Here is an 18,771-nt window from a genome sequence, read left to right on the forward strand (position 1 = left end):
CACAGAATTTATTTATTTGTACGAATGGGAAGTACAGGGTCAGTAATTTGGGATAGGGAAAAGGATGAGAATGGCATTTTGTAATTAACAGATCATCATCATCTCTCTCTCTCTCTAAAATCTAGCCTTCTGGATCTTTTATTGTGAAGCAAGCCATTCATTGATGAGGGTGTGTGGAGCAGCCCCCTGGACTCAGGTCCTTTGCTGAGAGCTAGGAAAAAAAGCTCTGTTGAGCTGATCCTTGAGTGGATAGGGATGCCTACTTGGGTGTTACCTGTCAAATATGCTGATTTAGAGCAGGGTTGGCAACTACCATCATTGGGGAAAATCCAGCCCCTTGCCTATTTTTCTACAGCCCACAAGCAAAGAATGGTTGGAAAAAAATCAAAAGAAGAATAATATTTTGTAACATGGGAAAATTATATGAAATTCAAATTTCAATGTCCATAAATACAGCTTTATTGGAATGAAGCCACATCTATTTATTTACATTTTGGCTGTGGCTGCTTTTGCACTTCGACGGCCGAGTTGAGGAGTTGTGACAGAGACTGTATGGCCCTCAGAGCTTAAACTATGTGCTGTCTGGCTCTTACCAGAAACACTTGTTGACCCTTGACTTAAGGGAAGGACAGTGAGTTGTATTATTTTGAATGATTCAGCCTTCAAACTCGAAGGCTGGGGGGAAATGAGTGTTAATCATTATGTGCTTTTGTTGTTTTTCTGTTTTTTTTTTTTTTTCTTTTGCAGACTGATTAATTTTGTTCTAGTCATTGTTTGACAGCTTAGGCAAAGATAGCTTATATTGAATCCTGAGTGATTTTCCTTTTTTTTTTTTAAATGATTTTTATTTTTTCCATTATAGTTGGTTTACAGTGTTCTGTCAGTTTTCTACTGTACAGCAAAGTGACCCAGTCACACATACATATATATTCTTTTTCTCACATTATCCTCCATCATGGTGACTAGGTGTCGTTCCCAGTGCTGTATAGGAGGATCTCATTGCTTATCCATTCCAAAGGCAATAGTTTGCATCTTTTAACCCCAGATTCCCAGTCCACCCCATTCCTTCCCTCTCCCCCTTGGCAACCACAAGTTTCTTCTCCAAGTCCATGAGTTTCTTTTCTGTGGAAAGGTTTATTTGTGCTGTATATTAGATTCCAAATGTAAGTGGTATCATATGGTATTTGTCTTTCTCTTTCTGACTTACTTCACTTAGTATGAGAGTCTCTAGTTCCATCCATGTTGCACTGAGTGATTTTCTTTTTCATTGTTTTTCTTAAAAATAGTGTTCTGTAAGATAATGATGGCCTTACATATCACATCTAGTTCTCTGCTATTTCTATCTGTACATGGTCTACTGCTTAGGGGTGAAGAGATGTGTGTGTGCTATTCTAGGTCCAATCCTCCAAACTGAGGAGTTGTTATAGATTTTCAGCTTAATGTGGCCACTTCAGTAGTGGGATGTTAGGAGGCATCCATGAAAATACCACCTCACTGGCTCAAAGATGAATGGACTTTTCTAACCAGGGAATGAGTCACCTCCTTTCCATATTAACTGAGGATGGCAATTGAGATGCTACCTGGAAGAAGGTTTATGATGAAGGAATATATGTGAGGTATGAGAGCAGCATTTGGTAAGAAGCAGGTGAAAAGAGAGCTCAGACCATATTTTGGGGCCTCAGAACTGTCCTTTGGGCAGGCCCTGGGTAGCAGATGGACCGCATAAATGCAGCTTGTTCTTTATCACATAACCCCCATTTTTGCATCTTACACTGACTCAGGTCAGTAGTATAATAACTGAAGCTTGTTCTACGTCTCTTCCAGGTCACTCAATATAGGACAACAGAGAACACAAGAATGAGTCTCTAGAATAAAGTTCAGGTACAACGTGTGAGCTTAAAAGAGCTTAAAAGGTTTCAATAGTTACAGGTTTTGTTCTCTTTTGTTAAGAGGCTCTTAGCTAGGCAGAGCTTAGCAGCTCTTCCCTTTCTGAGGACTTTCTGCGGAAGTCAGGACACCCACCAGGTTCAGTAGCATGAGGAGAGGAGATTCTGAGACAGGCACTGTAGAGTGACCCAGAGTGGGAGACATGGTGTGGTCATCTGTACCAACTGGCTTTGTGACTTTGGGTCTGGAATATAATCTTGCTGAAGCCCTGGTTTCCTCATCTGTTAGAGATGATAAAATCCACAGGATATAACTTAATGGAAGATTTTAGGGAAAGAATGGTCAATTTATAGAGCACACATCATAGTAATTGCTCTGCTTTATTGAACTATGACCGTTGGCTGGCTCTTTTATGTATACCCACTTTCTCTATAAGTCCTTATAACAGTCCTGTCAAGGGAGATAGTATTTATTTACAGATGAAGAAGTTGAGGCTCAGTGGCTTCAAATAAGCAGGAGCTGAGGTGGCTTCTTCTAGATTGTATGGCCAATGCTGCTTTCCAGGCCCCAAGTGACCACACTTGAAAGGGTTGCTGGAAGGCGAGTATCCAGCTTGAAGGCATTTCTCTCCCACTTTCCCACGTTAGCGGGGGTGGCAGGATCATAACCGTGCATACTGTCTTCACTTCCAAGTGTTCCAGTATATTTGAGAGAGGTTTCAAAGCCTCATGAGTTAAAGTCTTATTTTTTTTTCCCCCTTTATTGTTCTCATGGATTGTTACTTGCTTTGGACCAAACTACAATTTCTATTTTCTTTCTTTGGACATACTTTCCCCTTTCTCCAGCTTCATCAGGAAAACTTATCTTCTCTAACAGCAAGGGTTTCACCTGCATATTCCTCAGGTGCCTGCCATGGTCCTAGGAACATGTTCAGGACTCATTCTTAGTAATGCCATGTAGACCATCATCATGTGTCTGTGAAAACACATGTTCTGTTCTGAGAGCTTGTAACCCTCTCTTTAAGAAGTCGAATAGGTCATGCGTTCATGTACAGACTCTTCAAATAGCACCTTCATTGTGTCAAACACATCAAGTGTGAATAAGAAAGAGACTTTTTAGGTGATGTAGGTGGGAAGCTAGTCTGGCATCAGATTGCAAAGAGTGGGGAATATCAAATAAATGAATGAGTTTGCATTCAGTTCTGTAAGTAATGGCCATGGTCTGTAGGCTTTGAATTGGGGAAAGGAAGCTTGGGGGTCCTGGGAACATGATGAAAGTGGTAAAGAGCAGAGGAGCATAAAAGGAGAGTCTTGGCATTGCAGTGTCAATAAGGAGGGCTGCGCTAGAGTTCTCCACGACCCTGTGGACTGCTGGGAGGCACATTTCTCATTTGACCTTCTAAGGTTGCAGTTTGGAGGGGCTGCAGGAGGGCGTGTTGGGCAGGGCATAAAAGGTGGCTCTGATGGCTGGACATCTGGTGCTGCATCTGTTGCCATCTCCTCTTCCACCCTGGTGGGTGGTTCTGGGTGTCTTTTCACCCTCCTTAAGGTTCTGCCATCCCTCTCTCATCATTTTTTGCCCAGCACCTTCTCTGGTCACTCCAAGGTGCATTGCTTGACTGAATGTGGTACTTTAAACTTCTGGGAGTAGGAGCTTCTTCACCCACAACACCCTCAACCTGACTAGGAGAACAGGTCTGGCCAGCATTTCTTCACAAGAAGCTACATTTCCCCTCTCATTTAAATTCATATTTTTTCTCTACAGGTTTTTTTTTTTTTTAATATAGCACATTCTTATTTATTCATCAGAGTGCCTGAAAATTTTGTTTCCTGATAGGTTTCACTGTAGTTATTTCATTATTTCATAGCAAAACAAAAACAAAAACAAAACAAACAAAAACGTTTCCCCCAAAGTAATTGCTTCTATGGAGCAACAGGTAACGTTCGGCATCTAGTGTTGGTGTTGGGAAAGAAAACTGGACTTGAGCACTGGAACCCTGGGCACTAGCTCTGCTTCTGTTATTAACAGTTTCAGGAAGAATGCTTTACCTTCTGGGACCTCTGTATGTTAAAAACAAACAAAAACCCCCAAACCAGCTTTTGACCTCTAAAGCCTTGTTTCTCTTCTAAAAATTGGAAACTTTGAGATCAGTCTTTCTTCTGAAGAAAACTAGTTACTATAAACAACATTTTTGACCTCTCTTTGGACCCTCCGTTCTGACATCAGATTGTTTCCTCTTTGCCCCAGTGTCAAAAGGCTGAAAACATGGGAGCAGATGTCAGAGTCACACTTAAACAGTGGTGAGATTTATCAAATGTGCACGTTCCATGAGGATATCCTGTTTGGTTCCCTCCTTCCTCCTTGTATGTTTCCTTTCTTTTCTTTTCTTTTCTTTTCTTTTCTTTTCTTTTCTTTTCTTTTCTTTTCTTTTCTTTTCTTTTCTTTTCTTTTCTTTTCTTTTCTTTTCCTCCTGTGTTTGGGAGTCTCTGCGGGCTTAAAGCACTGTTTTGATTCTTTTGCTCCTGGAGGTCAGTTTCATTTTGGATTTCAAGAAGGGACCTTCTTTGGTGCACTCTATGCCGTTGAAGAGACACCTGTCTGAGTAAAAGCAGGAAAACTGTTCTGTTCTGACAGAGAGTCATTAGTTCCCTGAATTTTTCAGATGAGAGATAAGGGATCTGTTAGAAAGAGTGCCCACCCCATGAGTGAATTTCAATTTAGATCCCCTGGCTCCAGAGCAGGCTCTGTGCAGAGAACCTGCCCTAGAACCTAGGCTCCCTGTGACCTTGAACAAGTTACTTAACCTCTTGAAACTGTTTCCAAACTGTATGAAAATCAGGGCTAATAGCAGCATCTCCTTGCTGGTGTCTTGGCATGAAAGTGCCTGGTGCACTTAGCACCACATCTCACTCAGTATGCATTATTCTTTTGCCTGTTCTGCTTCTCTCCCTTCCAGGTCACCCATAGGACCTTCCTCAGCATAGGCACAACTGGGCACACAGTGGCCTGCAGTCGGGCTGGGTGCCTAGAAGTTGTGGGCTGTCTCAGAAGCCATGTGTTTCTTTAGGCTGATCTGTGGTAATGTTGCTTGTGGCTGTGTTGAGTTGTGTTAGCTGGGTGGTAGTGACAGTGTCTTACTTCTTGTATCTGTACAAGCATTGACTAATAAAGCATGGCACTAATGCTTTTTTTCTGGTGGTAGGAATTGCTATGGGAATTTATTTATAGATGATTCAAAGGTCTTTTTTATCTCTGTGGTCACTTATCTGCCAAACCAGGATTGCTGCTGAGCTCAAAGTGTGACTCAGAATGAAACTTTCAAAGCAGTGTCATAAGAACAACCAAGTGGGGCTCTGCCAGTGCTTTCTTGCACCCCTGCCACGTTCCCAGCATTGGCAGAGTCACCCTTCTTCTCCATTGTCACAATTCTACATCCTAAGAAAGTCTTGTAACTGCGCTTTCAGGTGACATGCAGTTACATTACCTTTTTTATTTTTAATAAAGGGCTAGGGAAATAATTCCTGTTTGCCCTCCTCTACCCCATCTGTTGATTCTTCTGATTTCTTCAACTTTGAGTGAAAAACATCCCACCTTCAATATGCTACAGTACTGGACATCCCAGGACTTGCCCTCCTGCCTTGCTTGTTCACGAGACAGGAGTTGCTTTGGTCAGGAAGTTGCTGGGACTGGTTAAGGGCTGCCCAAGAGAAGAGCCTGGGGATGTGTCAGGAGTTCCTTTGGGCCTGGGCATTGGTTCAGGCTCCTGCCTGCCTTACATGTAGAAATCAAACACATAAGATGGTGAAGGCTTGTGTTGTAGGGGGTTTATTTATCCACAATAAGTTGGAAACATGTTATAATTTGCACATGGCCAAACTACTTTGGAGAAGTGGTTTCAACTTGTTGGGTCCTTGGAAGGTGGCATTAAGGCCCTATTGCCCTCCCCCCTCCTCCACCCCCACTCCAGGAACCAGTGGCCAGAAGGAGAGGCTGCCAGTGGGGAGGGCAGAAGTTCACTAGAGCCAGCTTCCCAGGAGGTGTGCAGAAAGACACAGCATGCAAATACCTACATGGACTAGCAATTGTACCCAGTGTGCGCAAGTGTCTGAATTATGTCCTGGCTGGTAAAGCAGCGAATCCTTTGTGCAAGCTGAGGCCACTGACTGAGCGTGTTGGAACTTGGACAGCTGGAGCCCTGCATTGAGGGCAGGCTGGGAGGACAACTTCTAGGGCTCCTTCTAACCTTCCATAGTATTCCATTGGATCTTGCCCTGTGAAGACAACGGGCCTCCATCTGTACCTTGAGTGTGCCTTTGTCTTTGAAGTTCCAGGTTTTTTTTTTTTTTTCCCTGCCTGCCCCTCCCTCCCCAGGCTGACTTCCCTCACCTCCCCACTAGCCTGTGACCTCACCAGGGGAAACAATGGAGGCCTTTATTGACTCTGAAAAGTCAAGCAGGTCCCATCCTGGTAGCTGGCCCATGAGGCCATTTGATAATCATCATTGGTATCAAATGCAAGTTGCTTCCGTGTATTTTCTAGACCTTGTTTATTGTGTTTTTACCACTCCATCTTCTTTGGCTCTCCCAAGTTTCTAGCCAGTTTCCCAGTGGGAGAGATCAGGGAGGAGAGTTCTTGAAGCAGTTTTGCCCCTCATGGTGGGCACTGTGCCTTGCGAATGAGAAGTAATCATTTGCAGATATGCATTTGCCTGAGAATGTGGGCAGGCTTTCATGCTGGGCCAGGTAGTTCATCAGTTTAGTGTTGTGAATCAGAACCCAGCTCAGGAGTTTCAGCATTTTTCACAACAGACTGTATCCCTGGAGAACTGACTTAAAGAGCTGCTTTTTATGGTGGATCATGGATGTCCCCTTCTCAAGGGGATCTATTTGTAGTATACAGTGGGAATCTCAGTGATCTCTCCATCCTTGTCCTTTTAGTGGAGCAGGAGGGGGACACCAGTTTATTTGGGTGTGTGGCTCTTTCTTGCACCATTGGGTTTCTACTGGAATGCTGCCATTGAGTAAGTGCCAAGCTGACATCTTGCTGGGATGTGGGTGCCCTTGGGTCATGGAGAAAGCCAAGATTAGGGGATTCAGAAAGGGTCTGAGAACCAGGGGTTAAATCTATTGACGATACAGGCAAGAATCTGGCATCAGGTCAGGTCAGGAGGCAGGTGAAGGCCAACTACAGAAGGCACAGGTCATGGACTACATTGAGAGTCAGAAGAGCCTCTAAATGTTTCCATTTCAGCATCCCTCCTGCACAACAGAAGACACCTTCCAAAATCCCTCATGGGCAATTATTTGGCTGCAGCTCAATGGCCCTCAGGGAAGAGACTTGCCACTACCTCTTGAGGCAGCTCTGGTTAGTAAAGCTCTTTCTCATGTTGCACTAAAACCATCCATTTTTAGCCTAAATATTTTCAGTTCCTGAAACTGTTTCTGGGATTCTATGGTTTCCTGATGCCAAAGCCCCTTGGTTCCTGTGCCAGGAATGCTAGTTTGTCAGTATCCTTCCTAAAAGGCACAGGTGGGGAGGGTTCACAGCAGAGGACAATACCAATACTGCAGGGTGGTCGAGCACTACACAGGAATGTGACCTCCTCCACTCTAAGCATAGTATCTCTATTAACAGGACCCTGGGCTGTACCAGCTTTCTGGCAGCATCATCATTATTGGTATATGCTGTACTCAAGGTGAAGGAGACTCTTCAATTTAATATTGCCTTCTGCTACTTTTGCTGGTCCAAATCATCACATCCTACATACCATGGACTTGTTGGGCCAAAATCCAGATGTTTGCACTATCCTTATTATCATTTCTTTATGCAGAGTTCTGGGCAGGGACTGAATCAGATATTAGTCAAATGGTCTGGTTTGGGTCTGTGGACTGGATTACGCAGAAGGCACAGAAATAGGACGACTTTGAAATGTTTGTGCCCTCTCACTCAGAGTTCCTCTTCTGTGCTTTCCCTACTGGGGCATCTCTAGATTGGCTTTCCACCATCAGCGAACCTGGTTTCTCACTTATGTATTGGCCTTTTTAGACCTAACTGAAGGGGTTTTAAAAGGATATCATCCAAGGTAAGACATTTTCTTATCAGTTGTAGTGTTAGCTCTCTGAGGACAGAAGTTGCGTCTTTTATTTCCTGGCCTGAGTGTTAAACAAGTTCTTGTTAGCTCTGTGTCAATGAAGATGGTTCTATGGAAAAAACAAACAAACAAAAAACCCCCCAAAAAACCCAACTCTCTTCTTTATCAAAACAGTTTCTGCCTAGTCAGCCCTGTGTATTTTGCATTGGTTTTTTAGAAGCATCTAAAACCTTTCATCATGCTGCCTTTTTTTGTGCTTCCATCCAGATATTCTGTAGCGGAGCTGAAGCATCTAAATTCTTCATGAATCTACAGAGTTGTATGGCGTGTTCAGCATAAATGCTGTGTGAGGTATAGACAGTTCTTATTAGGAAGAGTTGATCTCAAAGCATTTAGGGAAAAACCCAGGACAGACAGTAGAACAAACTGTCAAAATGAGTGTTTCAGATAGTGCATGGTGTGGAAAATTGGTAGCAACTGTCACATATGCCCAGCACCTTTACAAAGCATTCACATTGCCCAGCTGTGACCTCTTTCTGGTTTGTTCTTAGGATAGTCCATGAAGTAGCTGTTATTCCTTCCTGTTTTAAAGGCTGAGGAAGGGGCTTTGAGGATTTTTCACTGGCTTGCCCCAGGTTACAACTAATTACCAAGGGAGACTCAAACTCTCATCACACCCTGGTCTCATGGCTTCCAGCAGCCAGAAGCGATCTTTGACAGGTGCGCTTTCTCTGGTCCTGCTGGTGCTTCCTCATGGAGAGAGTAGTTGAGTCCTGTGCAGTTCATCTTATTATTCCTGCTGCATGTTCCTGGTCTAGGCTGTTGGTGAACTTGAGCATTGCACGTCATCCTGGACACCCACAGCTCCTTTCTTGGACTGCTTGTAGCCACCTCCCTACTGGAAAGCACTCAGCAGGGCATGGCAGCAGTGAGGCCTGGTAAGAAGTGATGGCTGGCAGTGCGTGCAGCACAGGGCTATGGGATAATAGGCTCACTGGGATTTAATCTAGAAACTGTTTACAAAAGTATTCTCAAGTGGCCTAGTTTGAACTGAAAATGTGGGATTCAGTAAACGGCCCCTCAAAATAAGATTCTGTGAGCCCTGCCAGGTCTGAGACTTGAGGGGAGGGTGGCTACCCATGCTGGGGTCATGGTTTGGAGTCCTGCCTTGAACAAGTGACTCTGTTTTCTCATATATAACAAGGGATTGATACTATCTCTCTTCTTTACACATGACTTTGAAGATAATCTGAGTGGATGGTTGTAAAGTGGTTCTGAAATGTTAAAAGTGCAGTGGAAATATAAAGTGCTTTTCTGTAGGAGTACCCTATAGAAGATTCTTAACAGACTCTGTAATTAAACTTCTCCAGGCTTCCTCCAGGATGCCCCCATTCCTAGCCTCTCTCTTCCCCGGCTTTGGCTAAAGCCCCCAGACATGGCTGTGATAAACAGCAGCTGCAGGTTGGAAGCAATCGGCAGCCTAGTCCAGATCACCACCACATGGTGCAGTTGCCCTTTGTGAAATTCTGGGGTGAGAGGTCAGCCTTCTTTACTCATCTTTGTCACTTCTCAGTCATCTGTATCCTGGTGGCAGTTGTGTTATCCCAGCATCCTTCCCTACCCCCACCTCCCTGCCCCACCCCCCTCTCATGCAGCCCAGGAAAAAACCATCTGCTGAGTTGGCTTTCAGAAGATTTTTTTTTTTTAATACCAATTTCCCTTTGTTCTGAGACAACCTCCAATCAGAGCCGGGGTCTGCCGGGTTTGGCGAGAGGCTGGTATTGTGTTTCGTGCTCCCGGAGGAAAGGTTGTCCACTTGCTTTTCTTTTCGATTCGATTCCCTGCCATTCTGCACGAGAGTCAGAGGTTGCAGCTGCCACTGTCAGCTGTAAACGGAGACCCCCTTGTTTAAGAACCTACACATTAATCCTTTGGCGGGGGGGGGGAGAAAAAAAACAAAAACAAAAGCAAAAACAAAACAGAAAAAAAGAAAGAAAGAAAACCACCACTGACAGACGTATTCCCTCCTGTTCCCACCTCACTTCGTAAGTTTCACAAGACCCTCCTGGTCACGTAAGCTTAGGCCTTGCTGTTCTTGGATGTTTGCTTGGAGGGCCTTTGTCCAACCTCTTATGTTTCCTGATTTCCTGCTAAAGAATACAAACTGCACATCAGAGGCAGCGGAGAGTCATTCTCTTGTGAAAACTGAATCACAGGGGAGGCAACTGGCTGTGCAGGCTGCTTTCCTGAGCAGAGCAAAGGCCACCATTTTGTCGCTCAGCCCAGCTGGGAAACTTGCCAAGCACCTGACACACAGTGTCTGCTTAATCTTCCTACCACTGCAATGGAGACGTTATTATCCCCATTTTACAGATGTATACAATGAGGTGAGGAATCCTCCAGTGCTTGCCCTAGGCCTTCCCAGCTCATGCAAGGCTGGTAGGGGGTACTGAGCTTAACGTGAAGGCCGAGATCCTTGCTTTCTAGCCCTGCCCCCTGGAAGACCCACAGTCAAGGTGCCTTCTCGATGCTTCCATTTCTCTGTAAACTGAACCCAGAGGGCCAGTTTGGTCAAATGTCATGAAAGCTTTTTAAGCTCTTCTATTCTGAACCTGGTACATTTGCCTGCTTTTTCACTAAGGCTCCACAAAATGAGTAGAAATTCTTACTGCAGGGTTAGTAGATGCAGGGTTAGGAGATGCTCTGACACATTTCAGTGATCCTGCGCCTGCGAACAGAGCACTCTGCCAGCATCTGGCCTTGTGTGCTTGGCTTTCCCTGCACACGTTCCCTCTTCACTTGCAGGCTTTGCTGGGTAATGGCCTTTTACAAACCGAAGGGTATGTGTTGCTCCTTTATGGTGACAAGGGGAGAGAGGTCAGGGAATGAACACTTGATGAATTCTATAGTTTGGTGAAAACCCATAAAATCCATTGAGTTGCTTTTGAACATGCCAACTCCTCCCTCCTCTCACTGTGGGGTTGGGATTGTGACCCAGAGCGTCAGGGGCTTGGAGGATCCCCCTAGAATGGAATATAAAAGAAAGCAAACACAGTACAAAGATGGAGAAGTCAGTGGTTTCTCTTGCTTCCTCCTGCAGGTATAGAATTTTCCTAGATAACTTACTATGCATGTGCGTCTCTGCTTATTTTAATATCCTAAAATACATTGTAGGCTCCTATTACTGTGAATTATAAGAAGTATAGTGACTTGACTGAGCAATACACACAGATTTGCTCCTGAAAGTGTCTAATAAAGTCCTTGTTCAGTGCCTTACTATAAGGAATGAAGTAATTTTTACTAAATGGCCTCTCCTTCACTTTCCAATACAGTCCAGGAGTAAAAACAAATCTTGCCTGAAGCAATTCCGAAGGACAGAGTGAGAGAGTGAGAAAGTGTGTGTGTGTGTGTGTGTGAGAGAGAGAGAGAGAGAGAGAGAGAGAGAGAGAGAGAGAGGAGACAGCATATAGACACATTGGACTAAGTGAGAGAGGTTTTAAGTGGTGACATTCGCAGGATGGGTAGTGGGTACAGGGGCCTAGAAGAAATGGTTCTTACACTCAGCTCTGCTGGCTGACTCAGGCTGCACTTGGGTTAACCAGGGGCCCTTTCTAGCTCTGTTTCACCTGAGGCTACAGATCCCAGAGATGTGAGAGCAAGAGGAACTGGAGGAAATAGTAAAGGAAGACTGATGACTTTGGAACAGTAGGCTCTGGTGGACCTGAGAAAGATGCCCTAACAAAGAGAGAGTCTCGGAGGTGAGCTGAGAGGTTCTGGGTGCCCCTGCTGATGCTAACTCCCATCAGTGCTCTCTTTATTCTGCATCACTGATTCATTCATTCATTTGTGCACTCATTTAATAACAGGTATTTTCGTCAGCCCCTATGTGTCACACAGGCACTCTCAAAAATGTAACTGGGCATTATTCCCTAGTGAGGTAACATCTTCTGTCTGATCTACAGGCTACATCAAAGTAGGAATGGAGGCAGAAAATCTTTTTCATAATACCTCAACTAGGAAGAAGGATATCTAAATTCACAAAAAATACCTTGTAGTTAACTAGTTGATTTGATTGAGTGATAGGGACAGTCCATTACTAATTAAAGAGAAAGGCAAGAGGCACCTTGAAGCAGAACAAGATGAGATATGAGTTGAAGGCCTTCATTCTGTTAGACATGTGTGGTCTATCGTACTGATGTATTTAATTGATGGGATGTCCTTGGGATTTCTAGCATAGGAAGAAGAAGAGAGAAAAGCAACGTTGGCTGGAAACCTGAAAAAAGTCACATCACACATACTGGGAGAGGGAGCAGAATCCAAAAGAGGTAGTGGAGGAGATGGAGGTAGAAATCTCTGGTGGATTGAGGCAGATGAGGTGCAGGGGCTGAGGCAGTGTGAGAGCTGCCCTGCAAAGGGAGAGGGGAAGGATGGCGTCTGAGGTGAGGGAGGGGTGGCAAGGAAAAATCTCCCAGGCTTATGGGCTGCATCTGCATTAAGGTTACAGGAAGGGCTGCCTCTGAAAGGTGTGCTCAGTCCAGATGACCTGTGCAGAGGAGGAATGGAGCAACCCCTGAGAAAGTGGGCACTCCTGGACAAGCTTGGCCCTCAGTCCTGTACTCTCTCAAAAGTGCTTACTGTTCCACCTGAGGGACTGGTGGCTTTGTCCACTAGTGTGGAAGCCATTGCCTCTGTTCCCCCAGCGGCAGCTGTGCAGGTGGGCCTGGAGAAGGGCTGCCTTGGGCTGGACCAGCTATGTGCCCTTCACTCCAGGGGGATAGCAGGTGCTGAACTTCTAGATGCCTGGCTTTCTTTCTGGCTTCATTTCTAACTGATAGCCGACCTTTGCTCCCAATATCAGACCTGCGTCAGAGTCCTCTCTGTCTGGGCCTGACTGCTGCATAGCAGTGGCTGCTTCTGCTCATCTCATCTCATCTAACACAGGGCAACATGACTACTCCTTGGAGATTCTCTTCTTCAGAAGAGCACAGCCCTGCTGGTGATGGGGGATGGGGCTAGCCTGCCAGCAGTGGAGGCAGAGCTGGAGGGGAGGACACATATTTGAGAAGATGATCCAAGTCAAATCAAGAGAACATCAGAGGAGGACCCACAGTCACATACTGCCTTCTGTTGTCATGTTTTTTTTCTGAGGAGCTCTGCCCGAGCCTAAGAGGGCAGTGTGATTTGGTGTGTGTTAGAGAGTATCAGTGCCATGTGCACATACATGAATGCATGAGTCCGGCCTCTGGGAAGATAGCTATTGTATGTGATGCCATAGAGCCCTGGCTAGCAGCAGGAGATTAGTCTCTGCCCCTCACCGCCTGTGTTTCCTAACTGCCTCTTATTCTTAGGGCTCACATCTTGAAATAAAGGCTGAAGCAGGAGATACTGAAGTCTTTCCCAACTCTGATATTCAAGTAAGTCCCCATATAAATACTGATTCAGTTAACTAGGAGACATATTAAAATATGGACTTGAATTGATCTGATCATGAGTATAGTAATGTGAGTAGTTTTTTGAATAGATGTGAAATGCATGTTTATTGGAGAAAAAAGCAGGCGTATTCTGCCACCCTTGATTTATTGACTAGGAGTGAAAAAGGAGGGAAATCAAACAGGCACCTGGGCAGGTGACAGGGGGCAAAGCCATTGCTCCCAGTTTATTCCGACGTGTTTGACATCCAAAGAAGCCCCCGAGCTTCATGTCTTATTGGGGAGGCTAGGCCTAAGCATGACGGTTGTCTTGGCCAGATGCTGGGGCATGTGAAGAATCCAGAGGAACATGGAGAAAGAGCAGAGGATTGAATGGGCCTTGAAGGAAGCAGAGGCCATGAGCAGGAGGGAAAAGTAGCCAGGGCATTGCTTGAGCCTTTGTTCAGGGATGGGGGTCAGGGAGTATGCCTTGAACCCCTTGGGCTGGAAATCTGGAATGCATTGAAATCTTGTGGGTGTGGGGAGGAGCAGATTAGGGAGATCTGACTTTTTCCTGAGTGTGAGAAGAAAGATTTGGTGCCTCTCCACATTGGGGAGAAGAGAATGGGGGAGTCTGCAGAGAGTTGCTTTAGGAAATCACAATAGAGCAGCATCAGAGGGATACCAGCCTAGAGTGGACAAGAAGCAGAGGTCCACTGCAGAAACCAATGAAGAAGAGACCATGTGTCCTTGGTTTTTGCTACCACACTGAAGAGGCCGAAAGAGGCTTCGGGCAGGTAAGAAGGAACCACTTTCAGCATTTTGATTCCTGTGACTTAGAGACAGATATTTTCTTAAGAATCTGTTGATTGTGTTAGAGACACTTATGAGAAGCTGATTAGAAAGTGCCTGGAGTGATAGAGAGCCTAAGTTATGCACAAAGGTCCTAAATTCAGCTTTTTTTTTGCCTTGGAGTTTTGTTTCCAGCTGTCTGTTTTGTTTTCTGCTATGCTTTGCACCCATTCCTCTGCCACTGCTGAGTTCTCCAGCTCAGGACTGGACTCACTGCCTTTCCACCCCTTCTCCAGACAAGGGGAATGGGAGGAAAAAAAGCCAGCATATGTTTGCTCCCACTGCCATCTTCTCTCAACCCTTTTTCAATTGTGGTCTACTCATATACAATGAGGAGGAACAAGTTGCACTTTTTTGTGTGTGTTAGAAAGGAATGAAAACGTATATGGCCACGATGGGGAATTTCCCCCACCCTCAGACGGTAGGGGAACAGGGCAGTGTGTGAAAGAATGAATTAGTTATGGCAAATCTTGTTAGTGTCCATTGTAAGCAGAGAAGCTAAGCCATCTGTGGCCACTTGCAAAATTGTTCCTTGTTTGTTCAGGCTCCCCACCGAAGCAAATCTTTGTGGCTTCTGATAATTTGCATACTGTCACTTGTTTGCCAACTGGAGGGTGTCTGGACATGTGTTTGTGAGAGGGCATCTGAGTGGACATGTATGTGTGTCTTGGCATGCTGTGACATTGATGTCTGCGGGGCTGGTATAGATGGGGCTCTGGGCTTAGAAGGAGAGAGAAGAATCCTGGGAGATCCAGTTCATGTTGTTCTGGGGCATTTCTAGTCAATATCTCCAATGGCCTTTTGTGCTCCTACCCCTTACTTCTCCAAGGAGTCCCCTGCTGCTCTGATTTCTCTCCCATCTTTGCGTCAACTTTTATTTTGATTAAAGTATAGTTGATTTACAATGTTCTGTCAATTTCTGCTATGTAACAAAATGTATGTGTGTGTTTGTGTGTGTGTGTACACATTCTTTTTCTGATGTTATCTTCTATCACAAGTGATTGGATATAGTTCCTTGTGCTGTACAGCAGGAACTCATTGCTTATCCACTGCAAATACAATTGTTTGCATCTGCTAACCCCAACTCCCAGGCCATCCCACTCCCTCCCTCTCCCCCTTGGCAGCACCTCAACTTCTGAGCTGTTAATTGGTGGTGTGTGTTCTGTAAGAGGAAGAACACATTTAGGGCAGTTTCCATCCTAGTTAAAAGTTGAGAGAGATGTCTTAGGGTGATGTACGCCACCAGTGTAATCAAATCGTTTTATGTCCAAGATACTGTTGTTTCACCTCCAGATCATTCTCTGAGTGTTTACAGTGAACCTACTGGAGACAAGAGGTGTCATGATGCTGTAGAGATCTAAGACTGAGTGACCTCCATTACCACTGTCCATAGGGAGTTTCCATGGAGTAGAAGTGATGCATGAGGTGCACCACATGCTCTGTGGATGGGATGATCAAAGGTCTGACAGTCATGGGTGGATGGGTGGTTATTTGGTCCAGTGACCCCTGAAGGCTTTCTGCCTGAGGGAGTGTGGGAGACAGAAGATTGTGTAGGGTGTGTGGTCAGCAGGACGCTCGTGCCAGAGTCCTAGGATGTCCATGCTGGCATCCTAGGAAAAATGGTGAAGACCCATCTACAAAAATTAAGTGGCAAGGATGCTCCTTTTGCTTATCATCACACCATTCTATGGGAGGGATGATGTAATGAGATAATCTGGGACAAAATTTGGTATTCCTCTGTGTTTCAGTCAAACAGCACCAGTAATTTATTTTCTCTCTGATGCTGGCAACTTATGTGGCCACTGCACCTTTAATTTCCCCTTTGAAAAAAAGGACATCCTGCTTTACCTTCTTTTCTTCTTCTCACTTTCCTTTATACTGGGCAAAATCTGTTCATAAAGAAAGTCGGTGCTTTTATCTCTTCAGAAGACCCCTTTTTTTATACTGTAGGGGGCATTCACCACATCCATTGGAGTGGGTCAGACTGCTTCCAGTGCTTGATGGATACACATAAAGAATATTAAAGCTGAAAGAGACCTTGAAGATCATCAGAGCAATCTTCCTTTTACAGATGAGGACAGAGTCCAGATCAGGATGTCTCCTGATTTGTCCAAGATCACACGGCCAATCAGTGACAGTCTGGGAAAAAACATCCTTTCTAGTCCTCATAAGGCTGGGTGCTCAAAAAAGACAGGACACTGGATTACTGTGGCCACTCATTGCCACTGCATGGAAGTCAGCCTGCCTATTTGCTTGGTGCATTTTATTACAGCTTGGCACTTCTCTCTTGAATCCCCCTGAACCGACATGGCTCTGTCTAGGAGAAGCTTATAAAGGCGGCTTTATTCCTAGATGCCTGTACATGCAGCATTCAGAAAAGAGCGGCTGAAAATGGGTGTGGGGCAGGGAGAAAACATTTGTCTTTTAATACTGGCCTGACATGAAAGCCTCACTGGCAGGCACTTTGAGAACCCAGCTAAATAAGGTTGCAGCCAAGACAAAACATAAAACTGACCCACTAGTTATGTGGTTACTTAAACATGATTTACCCTGCATTATGCTGGCTGGGACCTGGGGGTCTCATTTCTAATGAGTCAAGAGACAGCACAGTTCATTGCATTGGAAGGTATGCTATTGGACTGCAGACTGGTCATTGCAAAAGAAAAGGTCCTTAAATATTCCCACTTTGCCCCTAAACTTGCAGAAATACATGGAATAGCACAGCTCATGTGTTGGTGGACGCAGGCAAGGATGGGATGGATGGTAAGTGTGAGTGGTTCCAGTGTGGGATGCGGGCTGGAGATGATTAGCCGGAACCAGAGTCCTTGCACTGATTGGGAGAAGGAGGCACAGGGATTTGGAAGGGAACTGTTAAGCGATTTAGCCAAACATGCAACGCTCTGCATCCTCAGTGCCCCGGTGGACACAATCGCCATCTTACGTGCACATCTGACAGCCAACCCTGAGCCTCTAATCTTAGTGACCTGCCCACTTGAGGTAGTAAGAATGTAGAAGTGGTTAGAGGAAAAAAAAAAAAAAAAAAAGGCTCCGAAGGTTGGGAGGCCAAAATTAGGCCAGTGACAGTGGAAGCCCAGCTATAGGAAGAATCCTGCCCACCCTGATGTGCAGATGTGTCTAATTATCTTTTGATCATACGAGCAGATCTCCTTTGACTCTGATTGATTTAGGGGTGTTGCCATATTTCTCTCTAGTTAAACATAATAGTCAGAGAAGTCAGCTCTGGGGTGGAGTATCTGAGCTGGAAAGATGAGAAGGTAAAGCCTGGAGGATTTGAAAAGGGCAGGGCCAAAGGTTAAAGGAGAAAGGTTAGCAGCAGGCAAAGACCCAGAATTGAAATATTTGCTAAAGGCTGACAGGCAACAGAATAGAGGCAGACAAGTGGCAAATTCCTGTTTTCTCCTCTAGATGAGAAACTATTTTGAGTGGTATTCAGTCAGGCCACATAATGCATGGGGTGGGGGCTGGAGATGGAGAGAGAAAACATGAAGGAGAGAGACTATATTAAATTACGCAGGAAGCCAAAGTGACTACAGAGTTCAGGGAGCAGTGTAATGTGCCATCCTCCCCTGCCTCCTGGTTTGGGCAGCTCAGCATTTATTTCTTCACTCACTCATCCAGCACGTGGTCATGAGGGCCTGCTTAGGTGGAGGGGTTAGTAGTTGCCCCTGGGAGCTGGCATCAGACAAAGAAGAGGCGCGTCCTTCCTCTCAATGGTAGACAGGTGCACACGCAGGCCAGGAGATTGCAAAGCAATGTGTCACTTTGGTTCTGTGCTGTTAAGGTTGTTTTCTTTTAAAACCTAAATCTTACAGTCACCTGTATCTGCTCACGGTTTAGTGAATACTTTTATATAACCTTGCATCTAAGGAAGGATATAAAGTGGTCATCCGAGTGGTCCGGCTATCCCAGGGTGTTATTTCCTAGTGGGGTACCCTGCACTGACCAGAGAATTATATAGCAGGGCTGGGCTGCCCTGTGTGTGGATGGGAGAGTCTGGGCATGGGAAGGGGTTAGGAAGTGAAGCAGTTGTTTCTTGACTCAACCAGAGCCAGCTGCTCCTTCTCCCTGCTCCGTCCTATCTGCTTATGCTTGTGAGAATGGCTGCAGTGCTCAGGGGTGCAAGTTCATTTAGGTTTCCTGGATGACGGTGAGCAGCCCTGGGAGTTTAATTGCTGGAGTATTTACAGATGACAAGAATGTAGGACTGGGAAGGCCGTGAGGGTCATGTTGCAGAGGGCAGCCCACAGAAGTTAAATGACGTCCCCACCGTACCTTCTGAGGTTGTGGCAAAGTTGGACCTGGCCTCAGCCCCCTGACTCCCCAGCCAACTTTGGGTTCACTGCCACTTCTTCCAGGAAGTGATGACTCAGAGTATTTTCATCAGTATTTACCCCTACCCCTCCTCCAATTTCTTCCCACAGCCACCAAAGCCAATAATAGACCAAAGCAGTTTCAATTTTAGGCAATTTCCTTTTTTACTTAGAAATCTAAGTAAAAAAGGAAATTGACAGT

General features: G+C 45.2%; 1 protein-coding gene across 4 annotated transcripts in view; it reads left to right on the top strand.

Annotated features, from left to right (window-relative positions):
- The window catches only part of SETBP1 (SET binding protein 1), a 371,229-nt gene that overhangs the window by 22,636 nt on the left and 329,822 nt on the right, over positions 1–18,771 (top strand). For 2 of the 4 annotated variants that reach the window (XM_013988555.2, XM_013988558.2), the window contains exon 3: positions 13,327–13,392. The exons of the other annotated variants lie outside the window; for them this stretch is intronic. In XM_013988555.2, coding sequence (XP_013844009.2) covers positions 13,327–13,392 — 66 coding nt within the window. The remainder of the gene's footprint in view (positions 1–13,326; positions 13,393–18,771) is intronic. 4 annotated transcript variants of the gene reach the window in all.

Source organism: Sus scrofa, chromosome 1, assembly GCF_000003025.6.
Source record: "Sus scrofa isolate TJ Tabasco breed Duroc chromosome 1, Sscrofa11.1, whole genome shotgun sequence".
NCBI lineage: Eukaryota > Metazoa > Chordata > Mammalia > Artiodactyla > Suidae > Sus > Sus scrofa.